Here is a 26,094-nt window from a genome sequence, read left to right on the forward strand (position 1 = left end):
TAGTTAGTTATCCTGGACAAGAATGTCTGACTTTCAGTCAGCAGCAAGTAATAGACATTTGTTTTGATTATAAATGCTTTCAAGGTTACCTATGTTGGAACAAACAGGACTGAAGAAACTGTGCTGGAGTTGCCAGATAGTTAAGGATGGCTTAAAATTGGTATTTCTGAACAGTGGTGAGCTTAACGAGATTCTTTTTTTTTAAAGATTGTATTTTATTTGATAGAGAGAGACACAGCGAGAGAGGGAACGCAAGCAGGGGGAGTGGGGAAGGGAGAAGCAGGCTTCCCACGGAGCAGGGAGCCTGATGCGGGGCTCAATCCCAGGACCCTGGGATCATGACCTGAGGCGAAGGCAGACGCTCAACGACTGAGCCACCCAGGCGCCCCACGAGATCCTTATATAAGGCCAATAGGGCCCCGTGATAAAATCACAAAGTAGGGAATCCTGGGTGGCTCAGTCGTTCAAGCGTCTGCCTTCGGCTCAGGTCATGATCCCGGTGTCCTGGGATCGAGCCCCGCATCGGGCTCCCTGCTCGGCGGGAAGCCTGCTTCTCCCTCCCCCACTCCCCCTGCTTGTGTTCCCTCTCTCACTGTATCTCTATAAAATAAATTAAAAAAAAAAATCTTTTTTTTTTTTTTTTAAAGATTTTATTTATTTATTTGACAGAGAGAGACACAGTGAGAGAGGGAATACAAGCAGGGGGAATGGGGGAGGGAGAAGCAGGCTTCCCACGGAGCAGGGAGCCCGATGCGGGGCTCGATCCCAGGACTCTGGGATCATGACCCGAGCCGAAGGCAGACGCTTAACGACTGAGCCACCCAGGTGCCCCCCCCAAAAAAAAAAATCTTTAAAAAAAAAAAAAAGTCTGTATAGGGGCATCTATAGTGGCTCCGTCAGTTAAGCGTTGACTCTTGAGCTCAGCTCAGGTCTTGATCCTAGAGTGGGGATGAGTTCAAGCCCTGTGTTGGGCTCCACACCCAGAGCCTACTTAATAATATAAAGAAAAATTTTTTAATGAAAATACATTGATCTCATTTAATCTTAATAACAGTCTGTTTATGTAAACACCATTAGCATCCCATTTTATAGCCAGCAGCAACAGTAGTGAGATGTCATCTTTAGTTGTTAGGTTCTTAAACTTATTCTAGGCCTGCCCCTTTAAAAAAAATTTTTTTTTTTTTAAAGATTTTATTTATTTATTTGAGAGAGAGAGAACGAGAGACAGAGAGCAGGAGAGGGAGGAGGGTCAGAGGGAGGAGAAGCAGACTTCGCGCCGAGCAGGGAGCCCGATGTGGGACTCGATCCCGGGACTCCAGGATCATGACCTGAGCCGAAGGCAGATGCTTAACCATCTGAGCCACCCAGGCGCCCCCCCAAAAAATTTTTTTTAAGGTGGGTGCAGGTGATATAAAAGGTAGCTTGTTTGTGGAAAGAGCGCTGACATTTGTCTAGGCTCAGTTCAGACTCACTGGCCAGGTGATCTGAATGAGTCCCTTACCTTCTTCCTGCCTCAGCTTCCTCTTTGGGATTATTGTAAGCCTTGAGTGAGATGATATGTATAAGCATATTGTGTAAATAATAAGCTATTAACTTTTTGAAGTAACTTTATTGAGATACATTTTGCATACCACAACACCCATTTAAAGTGTACAATTCAGTGGCTCTTATATATTCACAAAGCTGTTCATCACAATAAATTTCAGAACATTTTTATCACCCTGGAAGGAAATCCTCTATCACTACCAGTCATTTCTCTATTTCCTCCCAGGCCTCCCAGCCCTAGGCAACCAGTAATCTACTTTCTGTCTCTATAGATTTGCCTATTTCTGGACATTTTATGTAAATGGAATCATACAATTATATCTATATGGATTTGCCTATTTCTGGACATTTTATGTAAATGGAATCATACAATATGTGACTGGCTTCTTTCACTTAGCACATTTTTGAAGTTCATCCACATAGCACATCAGTACTTCATTCCTTTTTATGGCTAAATAATATTTCTTTCTATGTGTATACCACATTCTGTTTATCTGTTCATCTGTTGATTGACATTGGGTTGTTTCCACCCTTTGCTACTGTAAATAGTGCTACTATGAACATTCATGTACAAATATTTGTTTGAGTACTTATTTTCAGTTCCTTTGAATATAGACCTAAGAGTGGAATTGCTGGGTCATACGGTAATTTTATGTTTAACTTTTTGAGAAACCATCAAACTGTTGCCCACAGCAGCTGCACCATTTTGCGTATCTACCAGCAGTATATATGGGGTCGAGTATCTCCACATCCTCGCCCACACTTGTTATTTTCCCCTCTTTTTGATAATAACTACCCTGGTGGATGTAGAGTAGTATTTCATTGTGGTCTTTATTTTTCATTTTCCTGTTGAGTAATGATATTAATCATCTTATGATATCTTTGTTGGCCAATTATATATCTTTGAAGAAATGTCTGTTCAAATCCTTTTCCCATTATTTAACTGGGTTAACTGGGTTATTTGTCTTTTTGCTGTTGTGTGGTAAGAGTTCTTTGTATAATCTGCTTATCAAACCCTTATCAGATATGTGACTTACAAATGTTTTCTCCAATTCTGTGGGTTGTGTTTTTCATTCTCTTGCTAGTATTGTTTGATGCACAGAAGTATTTAATTTTGATGAAGTACAATTTTTTTTTCCTTTCTTGTTCAAGCTTTTTATGTCATATCTGAGAATATGCCAAATCCAAGATCATGAAGATTTACCCCTATGTTTTCTTGTAAGAGTTGTACAGTTTTAGATGATCCATTTTGAGATCATTTTTTAATGTGTTATGAGGTAGGGTTCCAGCTTTATTCTTTGGCATTCCAATATCTAGTTGTCTCAGTACCTCTTGAAGAGACTATTCTTTCTGCAGTCTTGGCACACTTGTCAAAAATCAATTATCCAGGGGCACCTGAGTGGCTCAGTCGTTAAGCGTCTGCCTTCGGCTCAGGTCATGATGCCAAGGTCCTGGGATCGAGCCTCACATCGGGCTCCCTGCTCCGCGGGAAGCCTGCTTCTCCCTCTCCCACTCCCCCTGCTTGTGTTCCCTCTCTCTCTATGTCTCTCTCTGTCAAATAAATAAAATCTTAAAAAAAAAAAGTATCAGTTATCTATCTAACACACACACATACACAGAGGCAGATGCTTAACGACTGAGCCAGACGCCCCAAGCAGTTTGGATTTTTATAGAAATTGTGTTGAATCTATAGATCAGATTTGGGAATATTGCCACCTTAACACTATTAAGTCTTTCAATCCATGAGCCTGTTATCTTTCTATTTATTTAGGTATTCTTTAATTTCTTTAAACACTTGTCTTACAGTTTTGGGTGTAAAAAGCTAGCACTTGTTAAATTTATTCCTATATATTTTTTCTTTTCGGTGCTATTATAAATTGTTTCCTTTGTTTCATTTTCAGATTGCTCATTGTAAGTATATAGAAGTACAGGTAATTGTCATATACTGATCCTGCCCCTTCCAACCTTGCTGAGCTCATTTATTAGTTTTAATAGTTTTTAGTAGACTCTTTAAGATTTTCTGTACATAATGGGTGCCTGCATCGCTCAGTCAGTTGGGCGTCTGCCTTCGGCTCAGGTCATGATTCCAGAGTCCTGGGATCGAGCCCTGCATTGGGCTCCCTGCTCAGCAGGTAGTCTGCTTCTCCTTCTTCCTCTCCCCCTGCTTGTGCTCTCTCTCTCTCTTTCTCTGTCAAATAAATAAATAAAATCTTAAAAAACAAAAAATAGGGGCGCCTGGGTGGCTCAGTTGTTGGGCGTCTGCCTTCAGCTCGGGTCATGATCTCAGGGTCCTGGGGTCGAGCCCCACATCGGGCGCTCCCTGCTCTGCGGGGGGCCTGCTTCTCCCTCTCCCCCTCCCCCTGCTTGTGTTCCCTCTCTCGCTGTGTCTCTCTCTGTCAAATAAATCTTTAAAAAATATATATATATGTTTTCTATACCTAAGATCATGTGAGAAAAAAAATAAATTTTACTTCTTCCTTTTCAATATAGATTCCTTCTATTTCTTTTTCTTGTCCTCCAGTACAATGTTGAGTAGAAATGATGAGAGTATCCTTGTCTTCTTCCTGATATGTGGAGGAAAGCAGTGTTTTATCATTAGCTGTGGTTTTTTCATAGATATCTTTTATCCATTTGAAGAAGTTTCCTTCTATTCTTAGTTTGTTGAGAGTTTTTATCAAGATAGGTTGTTGGATTTTGTGAAATGCTTGTTCTGGGTCTGTTGAGATAGTCATGAGATTTTTGTACTTTATTAATAATAAGTATATTACATTGATTTTCTTACATTGAACCAACCTTACATATCTGGGATAAATTCTACTTGGTGATGGTATATCATCCTTTTTATAAGTTGCTGGATTTAATTTGCTACTATTTTGTTGAGTTTTATGTCAGTATTCATAATTCTTGTAATTTCGTTGCCTGGTTTTGGTATCAGGATAATACTGGCCTCACAGAATATAATTTGAGAAGTGTTTCCTCTTCTCTTTTTTGAAAGAGTTTGTGAAGAATTGGTGTGTGTTCTTTTTTAAATGTTTAGGAGAATTCTTCAGGGAAGCCATGTGGGCATAAGCTTTTCTTTGTGGGAACTTTAAAAATTACTATTTCAATCTCTTATTACAGGTCTATCCAGATTTTTCTATTTTTTCTTGAGTCAGTTTTGGTGGTTTGTGGCCTTCTAGAGATTTTTCCCATTCCATCCAGATTACCTACTTTGTTGCCATATAGTTGTTCATAGGGTTCCCTTATGGTATCTTTTATGTTTCTGTAAGGTCGATAGTGATGTCTCTTCTTTCATACCTGATTTTAGTAATTTGAATCTTCTGTCATTTTTTCTTGGCCTATTTAGACAAAGTTTTGTCAATTTTGTTGATCTTTTCTAAGAAGCAACTTCTGGTTCCATCAATTATTGTTTTCCTGTTCTGTGTTTTCGTTAATTCCTGCTCTAATCTTTATTAATTCTTTTTTTCTACTTGATGTACATTTAGTTTGCTCTTCTTTTTCCACTCTGTTAAGGTAGAGGTTAAGTTACTGATTTGAAATTTTTGTTGTTGTTGTTAAGTAAGCTCTGTGCCCAACATGGGGCTTGAACTCACAACCCCAAGATCAAAAGTCACATGTTCTACCACCTGAGCCAGCTAGCCAACCAGCTACCCCTACCTTTTTTTTTAATATAGGCATTTATAGCTATGCATTTCCCTGTAGGCACTGCTTTAGCTACATCCTGTAAGTTTTGTTATGTTGTATATTCATTTTCAGTCCTTAAATTATTTTCAAATTTCCCTTGTGATTTCTTCTTTGACCCATTGGTTATTTAGTAATATGTTGCTCTGTGTTTCTAAATAAAGTAAATTCATTAACAGTGCTCCTTTATGTCATATTACAAAAGTACATTAACAACCTTAATCTTGAGTGTAAAGCACATAACAAAAGAGATTTGTGTACTCTGTTAAAAATTAAGTAAAAAAAATTGGTAGTTGGAGTTAAAGTGTTATGAAAAGTTTAATGTTTATTATATTCCTTTATTCCTTCCGTAATGTTCCTTAAATTCATGACCCCCAAAATAGTTTTGTTTCATAAGAGCCTGATTTTTATTACAGGGAAGGAGCCTAGATTGCATTTGTTGAAGAGAATAGTGTATTTATTCACAGCATATTTATTCATTATGTTTGCTGGTGTGGAGGTGAAGGGGAGAGCATTTTTCCTAATGAAGAAAGATGGAGAGTGGTGGTTTTTTTATTTTTGTTTTTAAGATGTTATTTTTAAATAATCTCTACACCCATTGTGCAGCTCGAACTCAAAACCTGGAGTTCAAGAATCACGTGCTCCATCAACTGAGCCAGCCAGGCACCTCAAGAGTGGTGTTTTTAAGGGCGCCTGGGTGGCTCAGTTGGTTAAGCGACTGCCTTTGGCTCAGGTCATGATCCTGGAGTCCCTGGATCGAGTCCCGCATCGGGCTCCCTGCTTGGCAGGGAGTCTGCTTCTCCCTCTGACCCTCCTCCCTCTCATGCTCTCTGTCTCTCATTCTCTCTCTCTCAAATAAATAAATAAAATCTTTATAAAAAAAAAAAAAAAGAGTGGTGTTTTTAAGATACAGTCTTTGGGGCGCCTGGGTGGCTCAGTCGTTGCGCGTCTGCCTTCGGCTCAGGTCATGATCCCAGGGTCCTGGGATCGAGTCCCACATCGGGCTCCCGCTCAGCGGAGAGCCTGCTTCTCCCTCTCCCACTCCCCCTGCTTGTGTTCCCTCTCTCGCTGTGTCTCTCTCTGTCAAATAAATAAATAAAATCTTTAAAAAAAAAAGATACAGTCTTTGTCCTGACCACCTTAAAAATGTGACAGTGGGGGGATGCCTGGGTATCTCAGTCATTAGGCGTCTGCCTTCAGCTCAGGTCATGATGCCAGGGTCCTGGGATCGAGCCCCACATCGGGCTCCCTGCTCCGCAGGAAGCCTACTTCTCCCTCTCCCACTCCCCCTGCTTGTGTTCCCTCTCTTGCTATGTCTCTCTCTGTCAAATAAATAAATCTTTAAAAAAAAAAAAATGTGACAGTGGGGGCACCTGGGTGGCTCAGTCGGTTGAGCTTCTGACTCTTGGTTTCGACTTAGGTTGTGATATCAGGGTTATGACATCAAGCCCACGTCAGGCTCCAAGCTCAGCGCAGAGTCCACTTGGGATTCTCTCTCCCTCTGTCCCTCTCCCCCGCTCTTTGTCTCTCCGAAATAAATCTTTAAAAAAAAAATGTGACAGTGGCTCTCTCTGGTTTCATTCTGTTTCTAATGGGACAGCATTGCAGTTGATCCAGAATTCAACTATTTTCCTATGTTATATGAAGGTTGAAGAAGAGCTGTGTGTTATCAACAGGGTACAATAGTATCCTGAATATTTTCTCTCATTTTAAATCTATTCCAACTTAATGCTTTCAAGTACTTCTGGTATACTTACGTTCATTATTTTTAATGTACCTATAAGGTACATTGGAGTTTCTTGCAGGAAACCAAGATGTTTAACTCCTTCCCCCTACTTACTTCCTTTATCCTATCTAATAGAAATCAGTTTTTGTACATACTTCACTGCCATCTAAAACCCAAATAAATATCTTTTAACCAGATTTGAAATCAGGAAAAAACTAAAAACAGCCAAAAAGAAAGAAAAGAAAGAAAAAAAGAAAAAGCAAGAAGAGGAGCAGGAAAAGAAAAAGCTGACACAGATTCAAGAATCTCAGGTAGGAAATTCAGTGGTCCTTGTTATCCAAAAGATAAACCTCAGTTTTGGGTGTGTGTGTGTGTGTGTGTAGTGTGTGTGTATTTGTGTGTTTATGTAAAAGATGGTTTTATTAAAAAAATGGTTTTATATTAGTCTAGTTCAGTTCATGCAAGACATACTGTCTTTATCTTGTAGGTTCACTAATCTCTGGACATATCATTTCATCATTAGCTGTGCTGTTTAATTCCTTAGTAATTCTTCACTCAGGTCTGCTTTTTAAAAAACAACTCACTGGTGTGTGAGCATTCCTTCCTTAAGGGAAAGTTGATAAAGTAGCCGGATTAGTTCTGAGGTTTACTCACGTGTGTGTCATCCTGGACTTGGTAATAAATGTAGCTGCAAAAATTATTCATCTCTGAATTCATCACAAAAAGCTTGTTAAAAATATCCACAAATATGAGCCATCAAGGGTGGCCTTCCATAAAGTGTTTATTCCTGTAATTCTTAGGCTTTCTATTTATTAGGCAGGTAAGATAGGAGCTGACTTTATGCTCTATCCTCTTTGTCCACTAGAGGATGCTCTCTTCCCCTAAACAAGTTTCAGTTTCTGCAGCCTATATAGATTCCCACTGGAAAATTGAATGATTGTTAGGTATAGAGAATGTGGTCATTGGCTGTTAATAAAAAGCACCATCCTACATATTTTTCCTTTCCCAGGTAACATCCCACAACAAGGAACGGCGTTCCAAACGGGATGAGAAACTAGATAAGAAATCTCAAGCCATGGAGGAGCTAAAAGCAGAGCGAGAAAAACGGAAGAACAGAACAGGTGAGTGGGGAAAATGTAATGGCTGCTTTGTCTCTGGGATCATATGATTTGACATTCTGGTGCCCGTTTATATTTTCCCCCCTTTTATCAGCTTTTTTTTTTTTTAAGCTCTTTATTTTGGGTAATTCCAAACACAGAGAATAGTATAATGAACCTCCATGAACCCATCACCCAGCCTCAACAATCAACTCATAACCAGTCTTGTTAAATCTATATTCCTCTCTTTCATTGGGTTATTTTGAAGTAAATCACAGCATCATTGTATTTCAACCATAAATATTTCCGTATGTGTTTTTAAAAGATAAGCACTCTTTTGTTTTAAACATTACAATATCATTATCACATCTAAAAAACAGTAACAGTGACTTTCTTAATATTATTGAATATCTAGTCAGTGTTCAAATTTTTCTAGTTGATGTATAATTAAAATATACTAATTTGGTTGTTTGAATCAGGATCTTAAAAAAATCCACACATTTTGAGTTGTTAATATGTCCCTGAGGTCACTTAACCTGTTTAGGTTTTCCTGTTCATCTCTTTTTCCCCCTTGCAGCTTATTTTGAAGAAACTAGGTCCTTTGTCCTATAGTTTCTCAAGTGCTGGGTACATCCCATTGGAGGTGTTGAATATGTTGCTCTAGTCTCTTGAATTTCCTGTAATTTGTAGTTAGAGCTAGGGAATTGGACACATTGGGATTTATTCTGTTTTGGTTTCGGTTTTTGGGGGGGATGGTGAGGGGAGGCTGAGTTTTAGTGGTGGTGTATACTTCCATCAGGAGACACGTAATACCTGTGTCTCACATTTTGTGATATTACCAGCTCTGTCATTTAGCTTTTACCATAAGAACGTGAAATGAAAGACTGCTCCCAACTCAGAAATACGCATTTGCTCCTGCTCATGGATCTGCAGTTGAGCAGAGGGTTGCCTTATATACAAGTTTGCTGGGATTGTCTCCAAGCTGCAGGTTGGGACCAGGTCTGTTACACCTGTCTCTCTCCTTCCCCAGACCAGTATACCTAGGGCACATTCTTCTCTTGGTGACGGTAGAAATGTAATAGCGGCAAGCAGAAACGCGAGATGCCTCTTGAGGCCTAGACTTGACATTGGCAGGTGCAGCGTCAGGTCTGTGCATATTCCATTGGCTGAAGCAAGTCACATGACATCCCATCATTAATGGCTGGGAGAACTACTGAGTCACATGGCAAAGGGCATGGGTACCAAGAAGGATGAAGAATTGGGAAATAGTAATATGTTCTTTCCCAGTAGCCATTGATAATCATTACCTAGATCATTTCATTTATTATGAGTTGCAGAATGGTGATATTCTAATCTATCATTCTTTCTTCATTTATTATCTGGTCTACTTTTATAAAGAGAAACTTCACATCAGCTGTTTAGTTATCATTAGGTACATTAGGTACATTTTGTATAGGAAAGGCAGAAAGGTGGATTTTTTTTCCTTTTATTACTAGTTTTCAAAAGAATGAGATAGTACCTTAGCAGCTCCCAAAGGTGACCACTGAGGTTTATTTGCATATTTTGTGTGTGTGTGTTTATATATATATATATATATACTTTTTAAGATTTTATTTATTTGAGAGAGCAAGAGAAAGCACAAGTGGGGGTGGGAGAAGCAGACTCCCCACTGAGCAAGGAGCCCGATGTGGGACTCATCTCAGGACCCTGAGATCATGACCTAAGCTGAAGGCAGAGGCTTAACTGAGCCAGCCAGGCACCCCTGTTTGCTTATTTTGAATATCCTTTTGAATTCATGGATTTAAACATCCTTTTATGTATTTTAATCCATTTATTTAATCAATTGACTCTCAAATTGTCCCGTCTTCAGTCACTAGCCTGAGTCCTTTTGATGTGAGACTCCAGTAGTCTTCAGTAGCTTCCTTGCTTTCTGGATTTGGAATCTGCCATTTCTCTAAGGAGCCTTTTCATGAGAAACTGTCACTAGACACCATAGTCTAGACATAAGGAGGGCCCATGCTACTGGGTTGGCTATTACTTCTAAGCCTTTCAGTACAGAGATCTAGGATTTTTTTTTTTTTTTTTAAGGATAAATTTTATCTTTATGAGCTCCATATTGATAAGTCCATTTCAGAATCAGAATGCAAAGGTTTTTGTTTTGTTTTTTATAACAGCGATGCTGAGATAAAACAAAGGTAACGGGATGCCTGGGTGGTTCAGTTGGTTAAGCATCTGCCTTCAACTCAGGTCATGATCCCAGGGTCCTGGGATCAAGTCGCACATTGGGCTCCCTGCTCGCTGGGGAGCCTCCTTCTCCCTTTACCCCTCCCCCCTGCTTGTGGTCTCTCTCTCTCTCTCTCAAATAAATAAAATCTTTAAAAAAAAGAAAGAAAGAAAGAAAGAAAGAAACTACCAGACTGTTTTCCAAAGAGGCTTTTTGCATTCCCACCAGCAAAGTATAAAGGTTCCACTTTTTCCACATGTTTACCAAGACTCGTTAATTGTGTTTCTGATTATAGCCACCTTAGTGGGAATGAAGTGGTATTTCACTGTGGTTTTGATTTGCATCTTCCTAATGATTAGTGGTGTTGAGCATCTTTTCATGTGCTTATTGACCATTAGGGTATCTTTCTTTGATGAAATGTCTGTTCAAGTCCTTTGCCCATTTTTAAATCAAGTTCTTTGTTTTCTGTTGTTGAGTTGTGAGTTCTTCAAATATTTTGAGTATTAATCCCTCATCAGATATATGATTTGCAAATATTTTCTTCCATTGATAGGTTTCTTTTCACTCTTGATAGTATCTTTTTGTTGCATAAAAGTTTTTAATTTTGATGAAGTACAATTTAGGTTAATGTTTTTTTCTTTCGTTGCTTATGCTTTTGGTGTCCTATCCAAGAAATCATTGCCAGATCCAGTGTTGTGAAGCATTTCCCTTATGTTTTCTTTTTTTTTTTTTTTTTGAGATTTTATTTATTTATTTGACAGAGAGAGATACAGTGAGAGAGGGAACACAAGCAGGGGGAGTGGGAGAGGGAGAAGCAGGCTTCCTGCGGAGCAGGGAGCCCGATGCGGGGCTCGATCCCAGCACCCTGGGATCTTGCCCTGGCCCAAAGGAAAACGTTTAACCCTTTGACCCCCCCGGGCCCCCCCCCCCCTTATGTTTTCTTTTAAGAGTTTTATAGTTTTAGCTCTTACATTTAGGTCTTTGTTTTTTGGTTTTGGTTAGTTTGTTTGGTTTGGTTTTTAGACAGAGAAGGTAGGAAGGGGCAGAGGGAAAGGGAGAGAGAGAATCTTCTTTTTTTTTTAAAGATTTTATGTATTTATTTGACAGAGAGAGACACAGCGAGAGAGGGAACACAAGCAGGGGGAGTGGGAGAGGGAGAAGCAGGCTTCCCGCGGAGCAGGGAGCCCGATGCGGGGCTCGATCCCAGGACCCTGGGATCATGACCTGAGCCGAAGGCAGACGCTTAACGACTGAGCCACCCAGGCGCCCCGAGAGAGAATCTTCTGTGGAGCCCTGCGCTCCATCTCGCAACCCTGAGATCATGACCTGAGCCAAAATTAAGAGTCAGACGCTTTACAGACTGAGCCACCCAACGCGCCCCACATTTAGGTCTTTGAATCATGTATAGTATAGAGTAAGAGTCTAACTTTTTTTTTTCCCCCCCACATGGTATGTCCAGTTTTCTCAGACACCCTTGTCGAAAATCATTTGACCGTATATGCAAGGGTCTCTTTCTGGGCTTTCTGTTTCATTGATCTATGTGTCTTTCTTTTGAACGTCTGTATTTTAATGTCAACTCTTATAGTTCCTATTGTGTGATTATGCCATCAGTTGAATATTTTATTTTTCTTGTGATATATAGAGGTGAGTTTTTTATTATTATTTTATTCCATGATTATATGAAATACAAGGTTCCAGGGTTGCCTGGCTGGCTCAGTCAGTAGAGCATGTCAGTAGAGACCCATGATCTCAGGGTCCGTGAGTTTAAGTCCCATGTAGGGTGTAGAACTTACTTAAAAAAAAAAGGGGGGGGTTCCCCAAATCAAAGCTGCTAAACAAGGTATATTCAAAGAGATTTAGTATCTATACCTTTTTTTTTTTTTTTAAAGATTTTATTTATTCACTTGTCAGAGAGGGAGAGAGAGAGAGAGCACAAGCAGGGAGAGAGGCAGAGGGAGAAGCAGGCTCCCCGCTGAGCAAGGATCCCGATGCAGGACTCGATCCCAGGACCCTGAGATCATGACCTGAGCCGAAGGCAGACTCCTAACCAACTGAGCCACCCAGGCATCCCATATCTATACCTTTCTATTTCACCCTGGCCTCCTTCGTGTAACAGACAACCACTTAAAAAACTTTTTTAGGGGCGCCTGGGTGGCTCAGATGGTTAAGCGTCTGCCTTCAGCTCAGGTCATGATCCCAGGGTCCTGGGATCGAGCCCCACGTCGGGCTCCCTGCTCAGCGGGGAGCCCGCTTCTCCCTCTGCCTCTCCCCTGCTCATGCTCGCTCTCTCTCTGTATCTCTCTGTCTCAAATGAATAAATAAAATCTTTAAAAAAAAAAAAAATTTTTTTTAGGGGCGCCTGGGTGGCTCAGTTGGTTAAGCGACTGCCTTCAGCTCAGGTCATGATTTCAGGGTCCTGGGATCGAGCCCCGCATCGGGCTCCCTGCTCGGCGGGAAGCCTGCTTCTCTCTTTCCCACTCCCCCTGCTTGTGTTCCCTCTCTCGCTGTGTCTCTCTCTGTCAAATAAAATCTTTAAAAAAAAAAAATTTTTTTTTTATATCTTATCCTTTCTTTTTTTTTTTTTTTTTTTAATGAAAGGACACAGATTCACCTTCCATCTTAGATTAATGGTAGCTCACCATGCATACTTTTCGTCTACCTTGCTTTTTTCACTTAACCACAGATCTTAGAGGTCACTCCTTAGTTTTTATGTCACATAGTGGTTGGTAGATGACTTTTTTTTTTTTAAGTTTTATTTAAGTAATCTGTATACCCCTTGTGGTGTTCGAAGTCATGACTGGAGATCAAGAGTCGCATTCTCCAACTGAGCCAGCCAGGCACCTCTAAACTACATGTTTTTGTAAATAGACTATTATTGGAAAGCAGCAGTGCCCATTTGTTTATAATTGTAGCTGCTTTTTATCTACAGCAGCAAAGTTGAGTAGTTGAAATAGTGACCACATGAAGCACAATCCTAAAATATTTACTGACTACCCCTCCAAAGCACATTCTCTGACTCGGGATGTAGTGTAATGGCTCATTCCTTTTTTTTTTTTTTTTTTAAGATTTATTTATTTATGGGTGCATGGGTGGCTCGGTCGGTTAAGTGTCTGCCTTCAGCTCAGGTCATGATCCCAGGGTTCTGGGATCAAACCCCACATCGGGCTCCCTGCTCATGGGGAGTCTGCTTCTCCCTCTCCTACCCACTCGTGCTCTCTCTTGCTATCTCTCTCTCTCTCTCTCAAATAAATAAAAATCTTTTTTAAAAAAGATTTTATTTATTTATTAGTGTGAGCGGGAGGGAGAGAGAATTTGAAGCAGACTCTGCGCTCAGCCCAGAGCCCAACATGGGGCTCTGTCCCACAGCTGTGAGATCCTGACCTGAGTGGAAACCAAGTGTCAGACTTTCAACTGACTGCACCACCCAAGCGCCCTGATTCCTTTTCTATAGCTGCATAGTAGTCTGTTTAGGTGGATGTACTAGAGGTGATTCATCCACTCCCCTGTGCAGACATTTGGGTTGTTTTCAGTCTTATCCTAATTCAAATAGTACTTTAAATTGAAAATAAAGTTTTTCTCCAAGACCCTCTGAAGACATCACAAAATTTTCCCCCATCTTTCTTACCCATCTTCAGGCATCTTGAGTGTAATAAAGACAACTGTCAGTAGAGTTGGTGACCCTTTCTGCCCACTTAGCAATAAACTTACAGCCCTTTTTTGTCTATTAAAGCTTGACATTTGGTGCCTGAATGTTTTTACTCTGGTTTAACTCGCTTCTGTGTGTAGCCCAAGTGATTACCGTGCAATCTAGGGAGGATGGGGCTGTCTCTTGAGTCCCTTCCCATGTCCAGGTTCTTTTTCAAGGATGAAAGATGTTTCAGTTTCTTATTGAGAGAATGTGGATAAACATTTCCCCTTTCTTTTTAGCTGAGCTCCTTGCTAAAAAACAGCCATTGAAAACCAGTGAGGTGTACTCTGATGATGAGGAAGAGGAAGAGGATGACAAGTCCAGTGAAAAGTCAGACCGCTCATCCCGAACATCATCATCTGATGAAGAAGAGGAGTAAGCTTGTGTATATTTTGGTCTAGTAGTCAGGATAGGTGGGTTCTTTGGGGAGAAACTTAGTGTAGTTTCCAAAATGTTCTTGTTTCGATGGTGAACTTTGATCTGGTTCAGTACCCTGAATTGCAGAGCTGAGTTCCCCAACACATCAGCCCAAAAATATGCTCCTGCCTTTGGCAATCTAGCCTGCACCCCTCGACATTTCATCTGGGCCTGGCAGGTAAGAACTGACTTCATGTCACCTCAGACTGGTCTGGATCTTCCATTACTTTTCTTACTCTGATAAGTTATCTGGAATGACAGCCTCATTGAAGACAGTTTATACAGGAGCAGGATTCTCTTACCACTCTTTGCTGTGGCTTCATTTATTTCTCTTATGGTTAATCACATGTACTTTGGTTGAGTTAAGTGTTAAGAAGTTGGTAGTATTTATGTATCTTGATCTGATTTGTTGTTGTTGTTGTTTTGTTTGTTTGTGGGGTTTTTGGTTTTGTTTTTCCAGAGAGAGAGAGAGCACATGCCAGAGGCTGGGGGCCGGGGGAGGGGCAGAGGGAGGGAGAGAAAATGTTAAGCAGGCTCCACGCCCAGTGTGGAGCCCAACACGGGGCTGGATATCGCAACCCTGAGATCATGACCTGAACCAAAATCAAGAGTCGGGGACACTTAACCGACTGAGCCACCCAGGCACCTCTTGATCTGTTTTTATGAGGAACACTTTTTCCATTGCCCTTTATTCCTCACAGGAAAGAAGAGATCCCTCCCAAATCACAACCAGTCTCCTTACCCGAGGAATTGAATCGGGTTCGATTATCACGGCATAAGCTAGAGCGTTGGTGTCACATGCCCTTCTTTGCTAAAACGGTCACAGGATGTTTTGTACGGATTGGCATTGGAAACCACAACAGCAAACCAGTTTACCGGGTTGGTGTTTCTTTCCATGGACAATTGTCCATGTTTTAAATATAATGATTCTTGACTGGGAGTAGGAGCTGCTGAACAAGTCTGTCACTTTTCTGCTACCATTTGATGGGAAAATAGACTCTAATTGAGATGCCTGTAGAATAATGACAATCTGAGGTAACCAGAGATCATGCATGACCTGCTGCCAGAAAGAGTCTTCAGAGTCCAGTGGAGGGGGGTTTGAATTTAGACTAACTCTCTTTATTTTCCCTTCATATAAAAGCAAGAAGAGAGACATTTAGGGAGTATTCATTGGGAGTTACATAATCTGGAAGCTTTGTTCATTTGAAAAATAAATAAATGAAAAATTTCCATGTTACATGGAAACAGAATTATACTGAGGTTTAAAAACAAACACAAAAAACCACCCTCCAACCTAATTGAGGTTGTTTTGTGAGTTCTCGCACTGCTTCTATGATCTGGATGGCTGGAACATAGCTGTTTGATTTTTTTTTTTCTTTTTGTTTGTTTTAGCCTGGGTTGTATGGTTTTAATATGTGTTTACCTCCTTCTGTGAGGACCAGCAGCCATGCCAAGTCCCAGAAAGCTTGACAAACAGAAACTGACTTCCATAGTCTTCATATTTGGTTGATAAAAGTGACCTCTGGGATCCCAAGTACATCCCCCTTAGTAAGGTAGAATTAAGTCGGAGGGGAAGCTCCTAATGGTCCCCACCAGGCTAACTGCTTCCTCTCCTGGCGCTTGCTCACTCTGTTTTCGGGGCTTCTGGTGCTTGGCCATCTGGGTTCTGAACCTGAGGAAGGTGCCCAGAGCCCCGGGCAGCTGTGGGGTCCTCTCAGTGCAGGGCCACTCGTCCGCAGTTAGGTTGGTAGAGCCAAAGAGGGAGTGGTGTGGAGAGCTCTGAAAGAGTCTGTTTTTAACTGGCATCTCTGTCCTTTCACTTAGGTGGCTGAGATCACGGGTGTTGTGGAAACCGCTAAAGTTTACCAGCTTGGTGGCACCAGGACAAACAAAGGGCTACAGCTACGGTAGGGGAGGCGCTGCTGTGGGCTTCTGCTCCTGCTGCACACGGGCACCGCCTGGTGGGGCGTCCTCGCCCAGTGTGATGGTCCCTTGTTTTTCTTTTTTTTAAGATTTTATTTATTTATTTGACAGAGAGAGACATAGCGAGAGAGGGAACACAAGCAGGGGGGAGTGGGAGAGGGAGAAGCAGGCTTCCCGCCGAGCAGGGAGCCCGATGCGGGGCTCGATCCCAGGACCCTGGGATCATGACCTGAGCCGAAGGCAGACGCTTAACGATTGAGCCACCCAGGTGCCCCCCAGTGTGATGTTTCTTGTTAGAGTGAATTTCTCTTGTCCCCACAGGGGACTTGGAGGGAATCTTATTCTGCCTTTGGGATCTCTCTCTCACAGGGGAAATCCAGGACAAGAAGTGGTAGGACACAGAGAAGGAAAAAAGCAGGTTGGGAACTCCCCCCATCCAGAGTCCTGCAGGCATTTCCTTGGTGACCGTGGTCAGGAGGCTTGCTTCTGGTCCTGGCTCTGTCCCTAACTAACCTGATCTTTGACAGGTCAAGCCACCTTTCAGGACTTGGTTTCCTCTTCTGTAACATGATCCTTACTGAGTGCCTGCTACATGCCACTGTTCTGGGCATCAGGATAGAGGCAAAAACAAAATAGACACATGCAAATCCCTGCCCTCTTGGAGCCTGAAAATTCTAGAGACCCTGTATAAGAAGGAATAGAAGTCGTGTGCCAGAATCACTGCAAATAGTAGCTGATAGATTTGGTTGTACCATGGCCTAATTTGGTCCCTGTGGTCTCCATTCCCTTCTCCTGTCCCCATCATCCTTCCTGGGCTGTTTTAAGAGAACCAGTTGGGGTAGGCAGTGATGATGACATACAGAGAGTGACTGTCCCTAGGAGAATGGCACTGACTCCCTTAACTTTGCCACCATAGGGGTCAGTCAGAAGGCAGTGTGCTTTCTCTCTAGGGAATGGAGTTTCCTTGTCATTCAGCTATCTACATAATATTTCATATTCTTGATGCCAGTTGACAGTGACAGATTTTATTGTAAATGGACTTTTGAAGCGCTGGCCAAGTCCAATTTGTCCCCAGTCTAGCTGTGATTCTTTATCCTGGCTGCCCATTAGAACAGCCTGGGAAGAATTGTTTGTTTAATTTCATTGCTTGGTCCCTTCTCCCAGAGATTCTGATTCAGTTGAACTAGAGTGGTGCTTTGACATAAGAATTTTTACAGATCTTCCTAGGTGATTCTAAAGAGCAGCCAGGATTGAGAACCACAGAGATGGGTGGTTCACAGTCTGGTTGCATTGCTCTGCTGCTACCGGAGGTAACATACCCATTCTTGGAGATGCTGTCTCTTTTTTACGTAGGCACGGCAACGACCAACGAGTGTTCCGCCTGGAGTTTGTCTCAAACCAAGAATTCACTGAAAGCGAATTCATGAAATGGAAAGAAGCGGTAAGTTTATAGATAGTACCTAGCAGTTCATGAAAACCCTGAGGAAGTTTCCAGAATCTCTCATTAATAACCTTTTGTCGTGTTTTGGTCTAGATGTTCTCTGCTGGCATGCAGTTGCCCACTCTAGATGAAATCAATAAGAAGGAGTTGTCTATTAAAGAAGCTCTTAATTATAAATTCAATGATCAGGACATTGAAGAGGTAAGAAACCTGGTGCCCCAGAGACTGGAGGTTCAGTAAGAACCAGTGTTCAAGAAGATCGTGACTTTCTTCTCTTTCCTTGTATCTTGACGATTTTACCTGTGCTACTCTTGCATAAGGGATGAGAGAGTACTGATCTTACTACCTACTTAATAGTTGATCCAGATTTTCTCTGTACATTCTCATTTGAAGTCCTAGAGTACAGAAGTGTATTGAGAGTTCAGGGATCTGTATTCTGCTAGGCTTGGTCCTTCAAGAGTTTCCTTTCTCCAAAACATTTTGGTAAAATTCTTTGATCTCTGTTCTCTTGGACAGTGGCTAGCCTTACAGTACCAGGTCCTTGGGCTGCTGCTGTTTATTGGTGCATGTTCCTTCAGACTGTGCCAGAAGAATCTCTGTGACCCCGGAAGCAGCATAGTATCCCTTGGAATGAACAAGCTCTCTCTCTCCGGGGTGTGACACTGCTGTAGGAAGAGCAGCCCCCTTTTAACTAGCTGCTTGCCTCCAAAATGGGCTCACTTAGCCTGTCTACAGAAATAGTTTAGGAATACCTCACTGCTGGTATCTCCTCTCTGGTACAGATTGTAAAAGAGAAAGAAAGGTTCAGGAAAGCTCCACCCAACTATGCTATGAAGAAGACTCAGCTGCTAAAGGAAAAGGTGAGGACTTGCACTTGAACCTCCTTCCTCGTCCTGTAAGATGCGGAAATCAGACTTGTTCATCTCCTGCTCAGTAGGTGGTGGCGGGATTGGGCTCCAGAGGAAGCAACACGGTGCTTCCTGGCACCCAGGCACCATCCCTTGGCCATTTTCCTTTCTGTAAATTGATCGTGTCCGTTCCATTCTCCTTACTTCCTAGTCCCTTTTGTTTTATGTGTAATAAGACAGAAGCCAGGGTTCTGTCAGCACTGGGTCTGAACAGATGATCCTGCCAAGCCCGGCTGAGGTGGGTGGCTTTCCATTCTTCACATCAGGATGGGGGTGAGCCTTGGTAGGGTGAGTGAGCCCCATGGGGCCTGGGTTCCAAGGTCAGTGTTACACATCCCTGCTACCAGGGGCCCAGGGCCGGATAGGATATGGCAAGGTGTTAACGACAATAATAAGAATTATACCTTGCATTTGTAAAGCTTGTTTTCAGTGTCCTGTCCTATTTCTTGTCGTTTGTTCATCACGTGAGCTGTCTCGCCTGTGCTGGAAGTAAGGGGACATTTGATACAGGGCCTGTCATGGCCCAAAACTCACACGTCTATCTGTGTGCAGGCCATGGCTGAGGACCTGGGGGATCAGGACAAGGCCAAACAGATCCAAGACCAGCTGAATGAGCTGGAGGAGCGGGCAGAGGCCCTGGACCGCCAGCGGACCAAGAACATATCCGCTATCAGGTGTGTTACAGGGCCTGTTTCCGTTGGGCTCCTACTCTGGACCCACAGACCTCGTCACAGTCGTCAGGAGAGCCCGTGGCCTTGCACACGCTGCGCTGCGCTGGCTCCGTGTGGCTCCGGGGTCCGGGCTGAGGGGTTCCCTCCCTCCTTCCGCAGCGCACTGACTCCCCCTTTCACTCACCCACAGTTACATCAACCAGCGGAACCGGGAGTGGAACATTGTGGAGTCTGAGAAGGCCCTTGTGGTGAGTAAGACAACTGTATTTGGATCGCTGAAAACAGTTTTAATGAATAAATCGATACGAAATCTTCTATACATCTTGCTCCCGTTTATTTTTGTAGTTACTGGCGTAACATGTACACTTCACACACACGTGCTCTGGGTGCACACATATACCTGTAGGATTTACTGATGGATAACGAAAAGCAGCAGTCTCCTGCCCGTCTTACCTTCCCCGTCCCTTAGCTTCCGCTCCACAGGTGTTCGTCTTTATCGACTTGCGCTTTTGTTCTTTCGGTTGCTGCCCCCATATCTGCTCTGGTGTTCTTGAAGGGAAGAGGATGAGAGACCACTTTTGACTTTCTTTAGCCCTTGCCAAGACTGTTATTTATACGTAAGCTTAGGATCAACGAAAGGCGGGGAAAAGGAGGCACAGTTCTGTAATGTATGCTCTCTGTTTCAGGCTGAAAGTCACAACATGAAAAACCAACAGATGGATCCCTTTACGAGGCGGCAGTGCAAACCTACCATTGTTTCTAATGTGAGTGCTGAAAGAGGACGTTTTTAGTCAGGACCTAGATTCTAGGACATAAAATGAATTCCATTAGGACATTAATAAGGAAGTTAAAAATAATGTCTTAGTGGGATTTGCTTGCCTCGAACTCTTGGGTCTGGCTACCTCTTTTTCTTTTTCTTTTTTTTTTAAATCTTGCTGTAGGCCATACAGGGAGTGAAAACCTGGCACGGATTTGTAGACACCTCCAGACTCACCCCTCCTGTGTCGGGGTGGGTTTACCGATGCAGCAGACATTAGGACTGTGGAGGCTGGGCCACCTAGGGCCAGGCCGGCCTGGGCTGGGCTTCAGAGCTTTAATTGCCTCTCTTTGCTGCCTTGAGGAAAACCCCACTGAGCTGCTGATGGGTCCACTGTGGTGCTTGTGATGTTAGCATGGTCGATGGGAGAGAATCTGGCGTTGCACTGTGTGAGTGTTAAATAATCTCTAAAATAACTTAATTTCTCCCTCAGTCCAGAGACCCAGCTGTTCAAGCTGCCATCTTGGCCCAGCTGAATGCAAAATACGGTTCTGGAGTGTTACCAGATGCTCCGAAGGAAATGAGCAAGGCAAGTGCGGTGCTGCCCTGTGGCCCGCAGGCTGCCGGCCCAGACACTCGGCCTGGGTTAGGCCTGACTCTTCCCACCTGGGGGAACATAGCATCCCACTTGCAGCCCTTTCTCCATCCTGATTCTTTACAAATACGATAAACAGCTACTGAATTTTGACTTTGAAAACCTAAATGCTAAACCCAACACTACTTAACTAAGGCCTTGATTACAGCTTTAGGCGACTGATATCTAGCCCTCTGATCGACATTTTCTCACATGTAAAATGGGAATAATACTCTGTCCTGCTGCCTCACAAGATAATTAGGAGAAGCTGATGACACACAACGATCAGATGGTTGTAAAGGTGAAAGCTCTTTGAGAACTAAAATGTTAACAGAGAAACTGCCCATTTAGAAGCAGTTTTTTGCATAAGTTAGGTCTTTTCCTGTGGAGGCCAAACTGTCCCAGGAATTTCTGAAATCTTGGGTCAGAAGGTAGCTTATTGTCTTAAGCCCCTCGTCCCCCACAGCACAGACATGAGCCTTCCCTTTCCTCTTTTAGGCTTCAGAGAAGAAACCTTCCTGTGGCCTCTCCTAAAGCCCCTGTGAGAGAAGGAACCAGAAAGAGCTGGTCAACTTGAGCCAAAGCTTTTTTGACCGTTAGCGGCTGCCGCCTCTTGAAGCCCACTTTCATTTATACTTTGATGCTTTTTCCCTTCACATTGCAGGGTCAGGGAAAGGATAAAGATTTGAATTCTAAGTCAGCCAGCGACCTCTCCGAAGATTTGTTCAAAGTACATGATTTCGACGTGAAGATTGATCTGCAGGTTCCCAGCTCGGGTAGGTGAGGGTGGGGAAGCGGTGATGGCTGAGGACCAGACGGCACCAGGGCTGACTTGGCCAGCAGGGAGGCCCAGTGTCCGGGGAAAAGTGCGGGTGTCCACTCCAACGTGGCTCTAGAGGCCAGAGTGAGCAGGGCTTCGGGCATGCTTGAGAGGGAGGCTACCGGAGGAGTGCCGCGCAGGACTTTACAAAGGCTTTGGTAGGCTCCTCAGATGCCAATTTGCTCTTCTCTCCCACAGAGTCAAAGGCTTTGGCCATCACCTCCAAAGCTCCACCAGCCAAAGATGGGGCTCCAAGGAGATCGCTAAACTTGGAAGACTACAAAAAACGACGAGGGCTTATTTGAGCGCACCCAGCCTGCTGCTTCTGACCCTGCATGCCCCATCACAGTGTCCTCTTTTCCTCTTTTCCTTTGATTTGCCCTCTTTGGGCTGGAGCAGCAGTAGAACTGGGAAGAGACTCTAAAACTGCCAGTCATCTGTAATATAAACCATTTGCTGTAAAGACCTCCCTTGTCTGCACCATCTCCCACCCACCCGCCAGGCCTCTCACCCAGTGTGGGCCTGGGCTCTCTTGGGCTTTATCCATGTCTTTAGATTTGTGTTTGCCTTTTTTTTTTGTTTCGTTTGTTTTTTGTTTTTGTTTTTAAACCAGCACAGTTCATTGGCCACTCTGCACACATTCAGTATTAGCGTGGAGCTGGGATTCTTGCTGGAGCCCCTGGTGGCAACAGCGGCGGCACTCGGCAGTCTCCTCCGTGGGCTGCCTCGGACCCAACCATTGACCATTTGGCACTGGACCCTTGTGGAGGGAGTGGGGACTGGGCACCTGCGGTCCTCCTTCCTCTCTCATCTTTCTCTTCTTCCCATCTCTGCAGAAGAGAGGTTTTCAAATCCAATTTAGTTTCCAAAAAGTGTACATTTGTGGGGAGGGAGGGGGGGCTATTTGAGAGAGAGAGAGAGAGTGTGTGTGTGTGTGTGTGTGTGTGTGTGTGTCTGTAAGTGTGTGGATTTTTTTATCATTTTTTTAAACTGCAGTACTCTTTGTATCAGTCTGTCATGGGTCTATAGCCGTTTCAGATTTTTTTCAGCTGTACTCGAGCATCTGAAACCGCAAGAAAGAAACTCATTAAATGTGATTCTTCTTACTAAACAGGCCTGACTGCTGTAGCTGTGTAACCTGCCCTCCCCCCTCCCCTCCCACCTCCCAGAAAGCACCCCGTGTGGCCCCTGCCCTGTAGGCTGTGTCCCGGCAGGTGGGAGGGAAGCCCCCGGCCAGGTACCAGACAGGGCAGCACAGGCATCTTGCTCACCCCATGGGTACGGCCCGCAGCTTCGTGGCTGAACACAGACTATATCTTCTCCCCACCCCATGTACGTGTCTCTTCCTAGTGAATCTGTTTTGCTGTTTCAGAAAGAATAATATTTTGTCTTGTTTCTTTAAGAGAAAGTACTCAACGTGAATGCGGAGAGAACGAACACAAAAAGGATTTAGGTTGCAGATGTTCCAAGCATGTGCAGTTTTGTGTGTGTGTATACATATATATATGGTAAGCATATATATTGTTGTGCAGTTAGGGTGAAGCCAGCAAAGAAGTGTGTGTGTCTTTATGAAATGTTTGAAAAGAGATAAGCTGACTGCTTGATAATCATTCTCAGGTGTAAAGCTCCAAGTGTAAATAAAAGCGGCATTTAACAAATCTTTTCAGAACAAAGTACAGCTGACTCTGTATACCCAGAACTAAGCTAAAGAAACAGCTGAGAGCTGCTGAGTCCCACGAGAGGGAGAGGAACTTAGAAGCTCCGCTTTGTACTTCTTCACCCTACTTTTCCGTAAGGAAGTGGGATGATGGGAAATCACGGACTTCAGTTGTATTTAAACAGAAAAATGAACTTGGTGACTCTTCTGGGTTTAGTGGAGCCTCGGTGTTGCTTTAACTTAGTTTACACTTTTTTTATTTGAAAAAGAAGCAGCAATGGATGGTTTTTTAAAAAGTATTGTGACTGTAAACTTGGTGAACTGTGACTGTAACACAGCTCTGCGGTAGGCTGTGTCGCAGTTCGGTTGGGCAAAGGTGGGCGATGGACTCATTAAAATCATCTATACTTGAACAGTCCATTGACCGAAACCCTTTACAGACTCTTGTGTAAATGTGGAATCACAGACTGCGAACTGTTGCCCGGACTCCGGCAGAGTCCTAGAGGCTGCTGGGACCTCTCCTATCATGACAAACCTGGACTGTTTTTTTCTTTCTGGTTTTCAAAGACATGAAATTATAGAATCCATATAATTTGCTGGAGTCATTCTGATCCACCATGTAGATCTGTATTTAGTATCATTTGGATTTGGAGAAGTGTCGATTACATTATGGCTGTGTAATAAAATTTTTATTAAAACTGCATCACACTGTAGCCACTTTGCCCCTGCCTCCCCCCACGCAGCTGCTGAAACTTGCTTCCGAGACGCCAGCACACGGCTAGGAGAGAGGCCAAGCAGCATATCTCCTGAGTAGTCTCCTCGGTGATTGGAGTCAGGACCGACAACTTGTCTCCATCTCCACTGAGGCAAGGCCTCTGAACCGAGATCTTGACCAGGCGTAAGACTTTGGCTTGGTCCCCCTCCCCCAAAGCCCCCACCCCAGCTGGGTTTCTTGGCAGTTCTCGGTCTTTCTTAGGCTGGGGAGTTGCTGCCATGGCTCCCTACTCCACACGCACCCCCCTCCATGTGGTTCAGTGTTGAAGGGTGCGGCACCTAAGGCTGTTTTGTACATTTTTCACTTCCTTCCAAGAAGCAAAAAGGCCAATGTCCATCAGCCTAGCTCATGATGTATAGGTCTCTCTGTCTGTCTTGGCTCCTGACAGGTGCAGGGAAAGTCTACTGCCTACAACTTCCCTTCAAAAAGAATGCTTTTGTTTTCTTTGCTTCATTGGAGTCTTGACCTGTCACTCAAACTGTACAGATATTTGTAAATAAACTTTCCACCGTTTGAACTAGGGGATCAGATGTGGTCCAAGGATTTCATCCCAAGTGGCGACTCTCAAAGTCATGTTTTGAAAGTCCAAGAGAGCCTCTCTTTTGCTTGGTTTTCCTCCTTCCCCTTCTCTTAGCCTGGGACACTCCTCAAAGTGAAAGTGGCTGTTTCAACTCTTCAGCAGCCTGGTTCCCCAGAAGCTTCTCTGCAAGCTGTCTAGAGCCAGGGAGCCCTCCAATTGGCCTGCTCTACTTCCTACCTTGGAAGATACCCACCAGCTTCAAGAGAACCTGGTAGGACCCTGATAACACTGCCTAACCCCAGTGAGAGGCTGCTGCTTCCAGCCTTCAGTTGACCTAGGCACCGTGAAGGGGGAGCCTAGGGACTGGAGGCTGTGGAGGAAATACTAGAATCCTTTCCTCAGTCTCCCACACTAGGGCGATCTGTAAGGGCTCCACACACCCCACTCACTGAGGAGATGTCTCAGACCTTCCTGACCATGTTTTAGGAAGCAACATCCTGGATCATCTACTCCCCTTTAGAGATGGGAAGGTGGGAGGTAACAATCAAAATGGTAGGAGCCCAGTCCAAGCCTGCCTCTCATATTGGGAGGGGGGGTCCCTGGGGCTCACCCCGCAACTGTGCCCAGTGAGGTTTTCTCCCAACTCCTTAACACTCCCACTACCTGACTGCTGGGAACAGGGGGCTCCCTACGCCCTCGAGAGCAGGGATTCTTGGCAGAGAACAGCCTTATCTGTGCATCTCCCAGGATCTAGTGCCCTGGGGCAGCCATACCTGGAGGCAGAAAGAAAGCTGACTGCCACATGCAGAGGGGAGAGAGGTGTAGGGTCAGTCAACTTAATCTTAGGGCCCTGGTGTGGGGGGCTTTCCTTGGGTAGTCCTGGACGCCAGTGTCCAGCAACTCTTGGGAGCCAGGAGACCATCAACCCCTAGCGTGGAGTTTTTGCGTGACTTCCCTGACCACTGGGGCCCTCTGAGTTCCCTTGAGGAGGAAAGCATTGGGCTGGAGGGAGCAGCAACACTGTAAGAGGGCCAAGGGGCAGCCTGGCCTCCTGGCTGCGCAGAACCTGGAGGTGGAGTTTCTTGGCCCTGCAGAGGGGCTTACTGCAGCTCAGGCACATCTCCGGATCCCAGATGGTGCTCTGGGCCCAGGGGGGGAGCCAGGAGTCACGAGGCACTGCAGGCTCAGTACAGGGTTCACATCCCAGTTCTGCCACTTACTACCTAGGGCTGGGCTAGTTAACCCCGCTGAGCCACGAACTTCCCATCTTTAACATAGGATCTGTCAGGATCGTGGCAAAGATTAAGTGTACATTTCCCCAGAAGCTGTTGTTAGAGCAGAGGCTGCTGGGCTTGGGAGGACAGACTCCGGGGACAGAGTGGCAGGGGTCGGGATGGAGTGGGCAGCAGGTCGAGGGACGCGGTGTAGGCAGCAGGAGACCAGCCAGAGTGGAGCACTCACTTGGCCCAGAAACTCTGGTGGGCACTGGGGCTGGCCCCGGGGGGAAGTCCAGAGGCACAGAGCGGCTTTTTGGGCTGCCCTCTCCAGACTGGCCAATCTGAACGTGGCTCGGAAGGCCACCCCACCTCACCACCGCCCCAGCAGGCCCA

General features: G+C 44.1%; 1 protein-coding gene across 1 annotated transcript in view; it reads left to right on the top strand.

The window, feature by feature from the left end:
* Positions 1–23,886, top strand: part of RTF1 (RTF1 homolog, Paf1/RNA polymerase II complex component) — a 53,866-nt gene extending 29,980 nt beyond the window's left edge. Inside the window, exons 5-18 of the mRNA XM_021695619.2 lie at positions 7,149–7,263; positions 7,962–8,073; positions 14,201–14,336; positions 15,080–15,257; positions 16,203–16,285; positions 17,655–17,742; positions 17,836–17,943; positions 18,525–18,602; positions 19,203–19,324; positions 19,512–19,569; positions 20,008–20,085; positions 20,572–20,667; positions 21,377–21,488; positions 21,731–23,886. Coding sequence (XP_021551294.1) covers positions 7,149–7,263; positions 7,962–8,073; positions 14,201–14,336; positions 15,080–15,257; positions 16,203–16,285; positions 17,655–17,742; positions 17,836–17,943; positions 18,525–18,602; positions 19,203–19,324; positions 19,512–19,569; positions 20,008–20,085; positions 20,572–20,667; positions 21,377–21,488; positions 21,731–21,837 — 1,471 coding nt within the window. The 3' untranslated portion in view covers positions 21,838–23,886. The remainder of the gene's footprint in view (positions 1–7,148; positions 7,264–7,961; positions 8,074–14,200; positions 14,337–15,079; positions 15,258–16,202; positions 16,286–17,654; positions 17,743–17,835; positions 17,944–18,524; positions 18,603–19,202; positions 19,325–19,511; positions 19,570–20,007; positions 20,086–20,571; positions 20,668–21,376; positions 21,489–21,730) is intronic.
* The last annotated feature ends 2,208 nt before the right edge of the window (positions 23,887–26,094 follow it).

Source organism: Neomonachus schauinslandi, chromosome 9 (genome assembly GCF_002201575.2).
Source record: "Neomonachus schauinslandi chromosome 9, ASM220157v2, whole genome shotgun sequence".
NCBI lineage: Eukaryota > Metazoa > Chordata > Mammalia > Carnivora > Phocidae > Neomonachus > Neomonachus schauinslandi.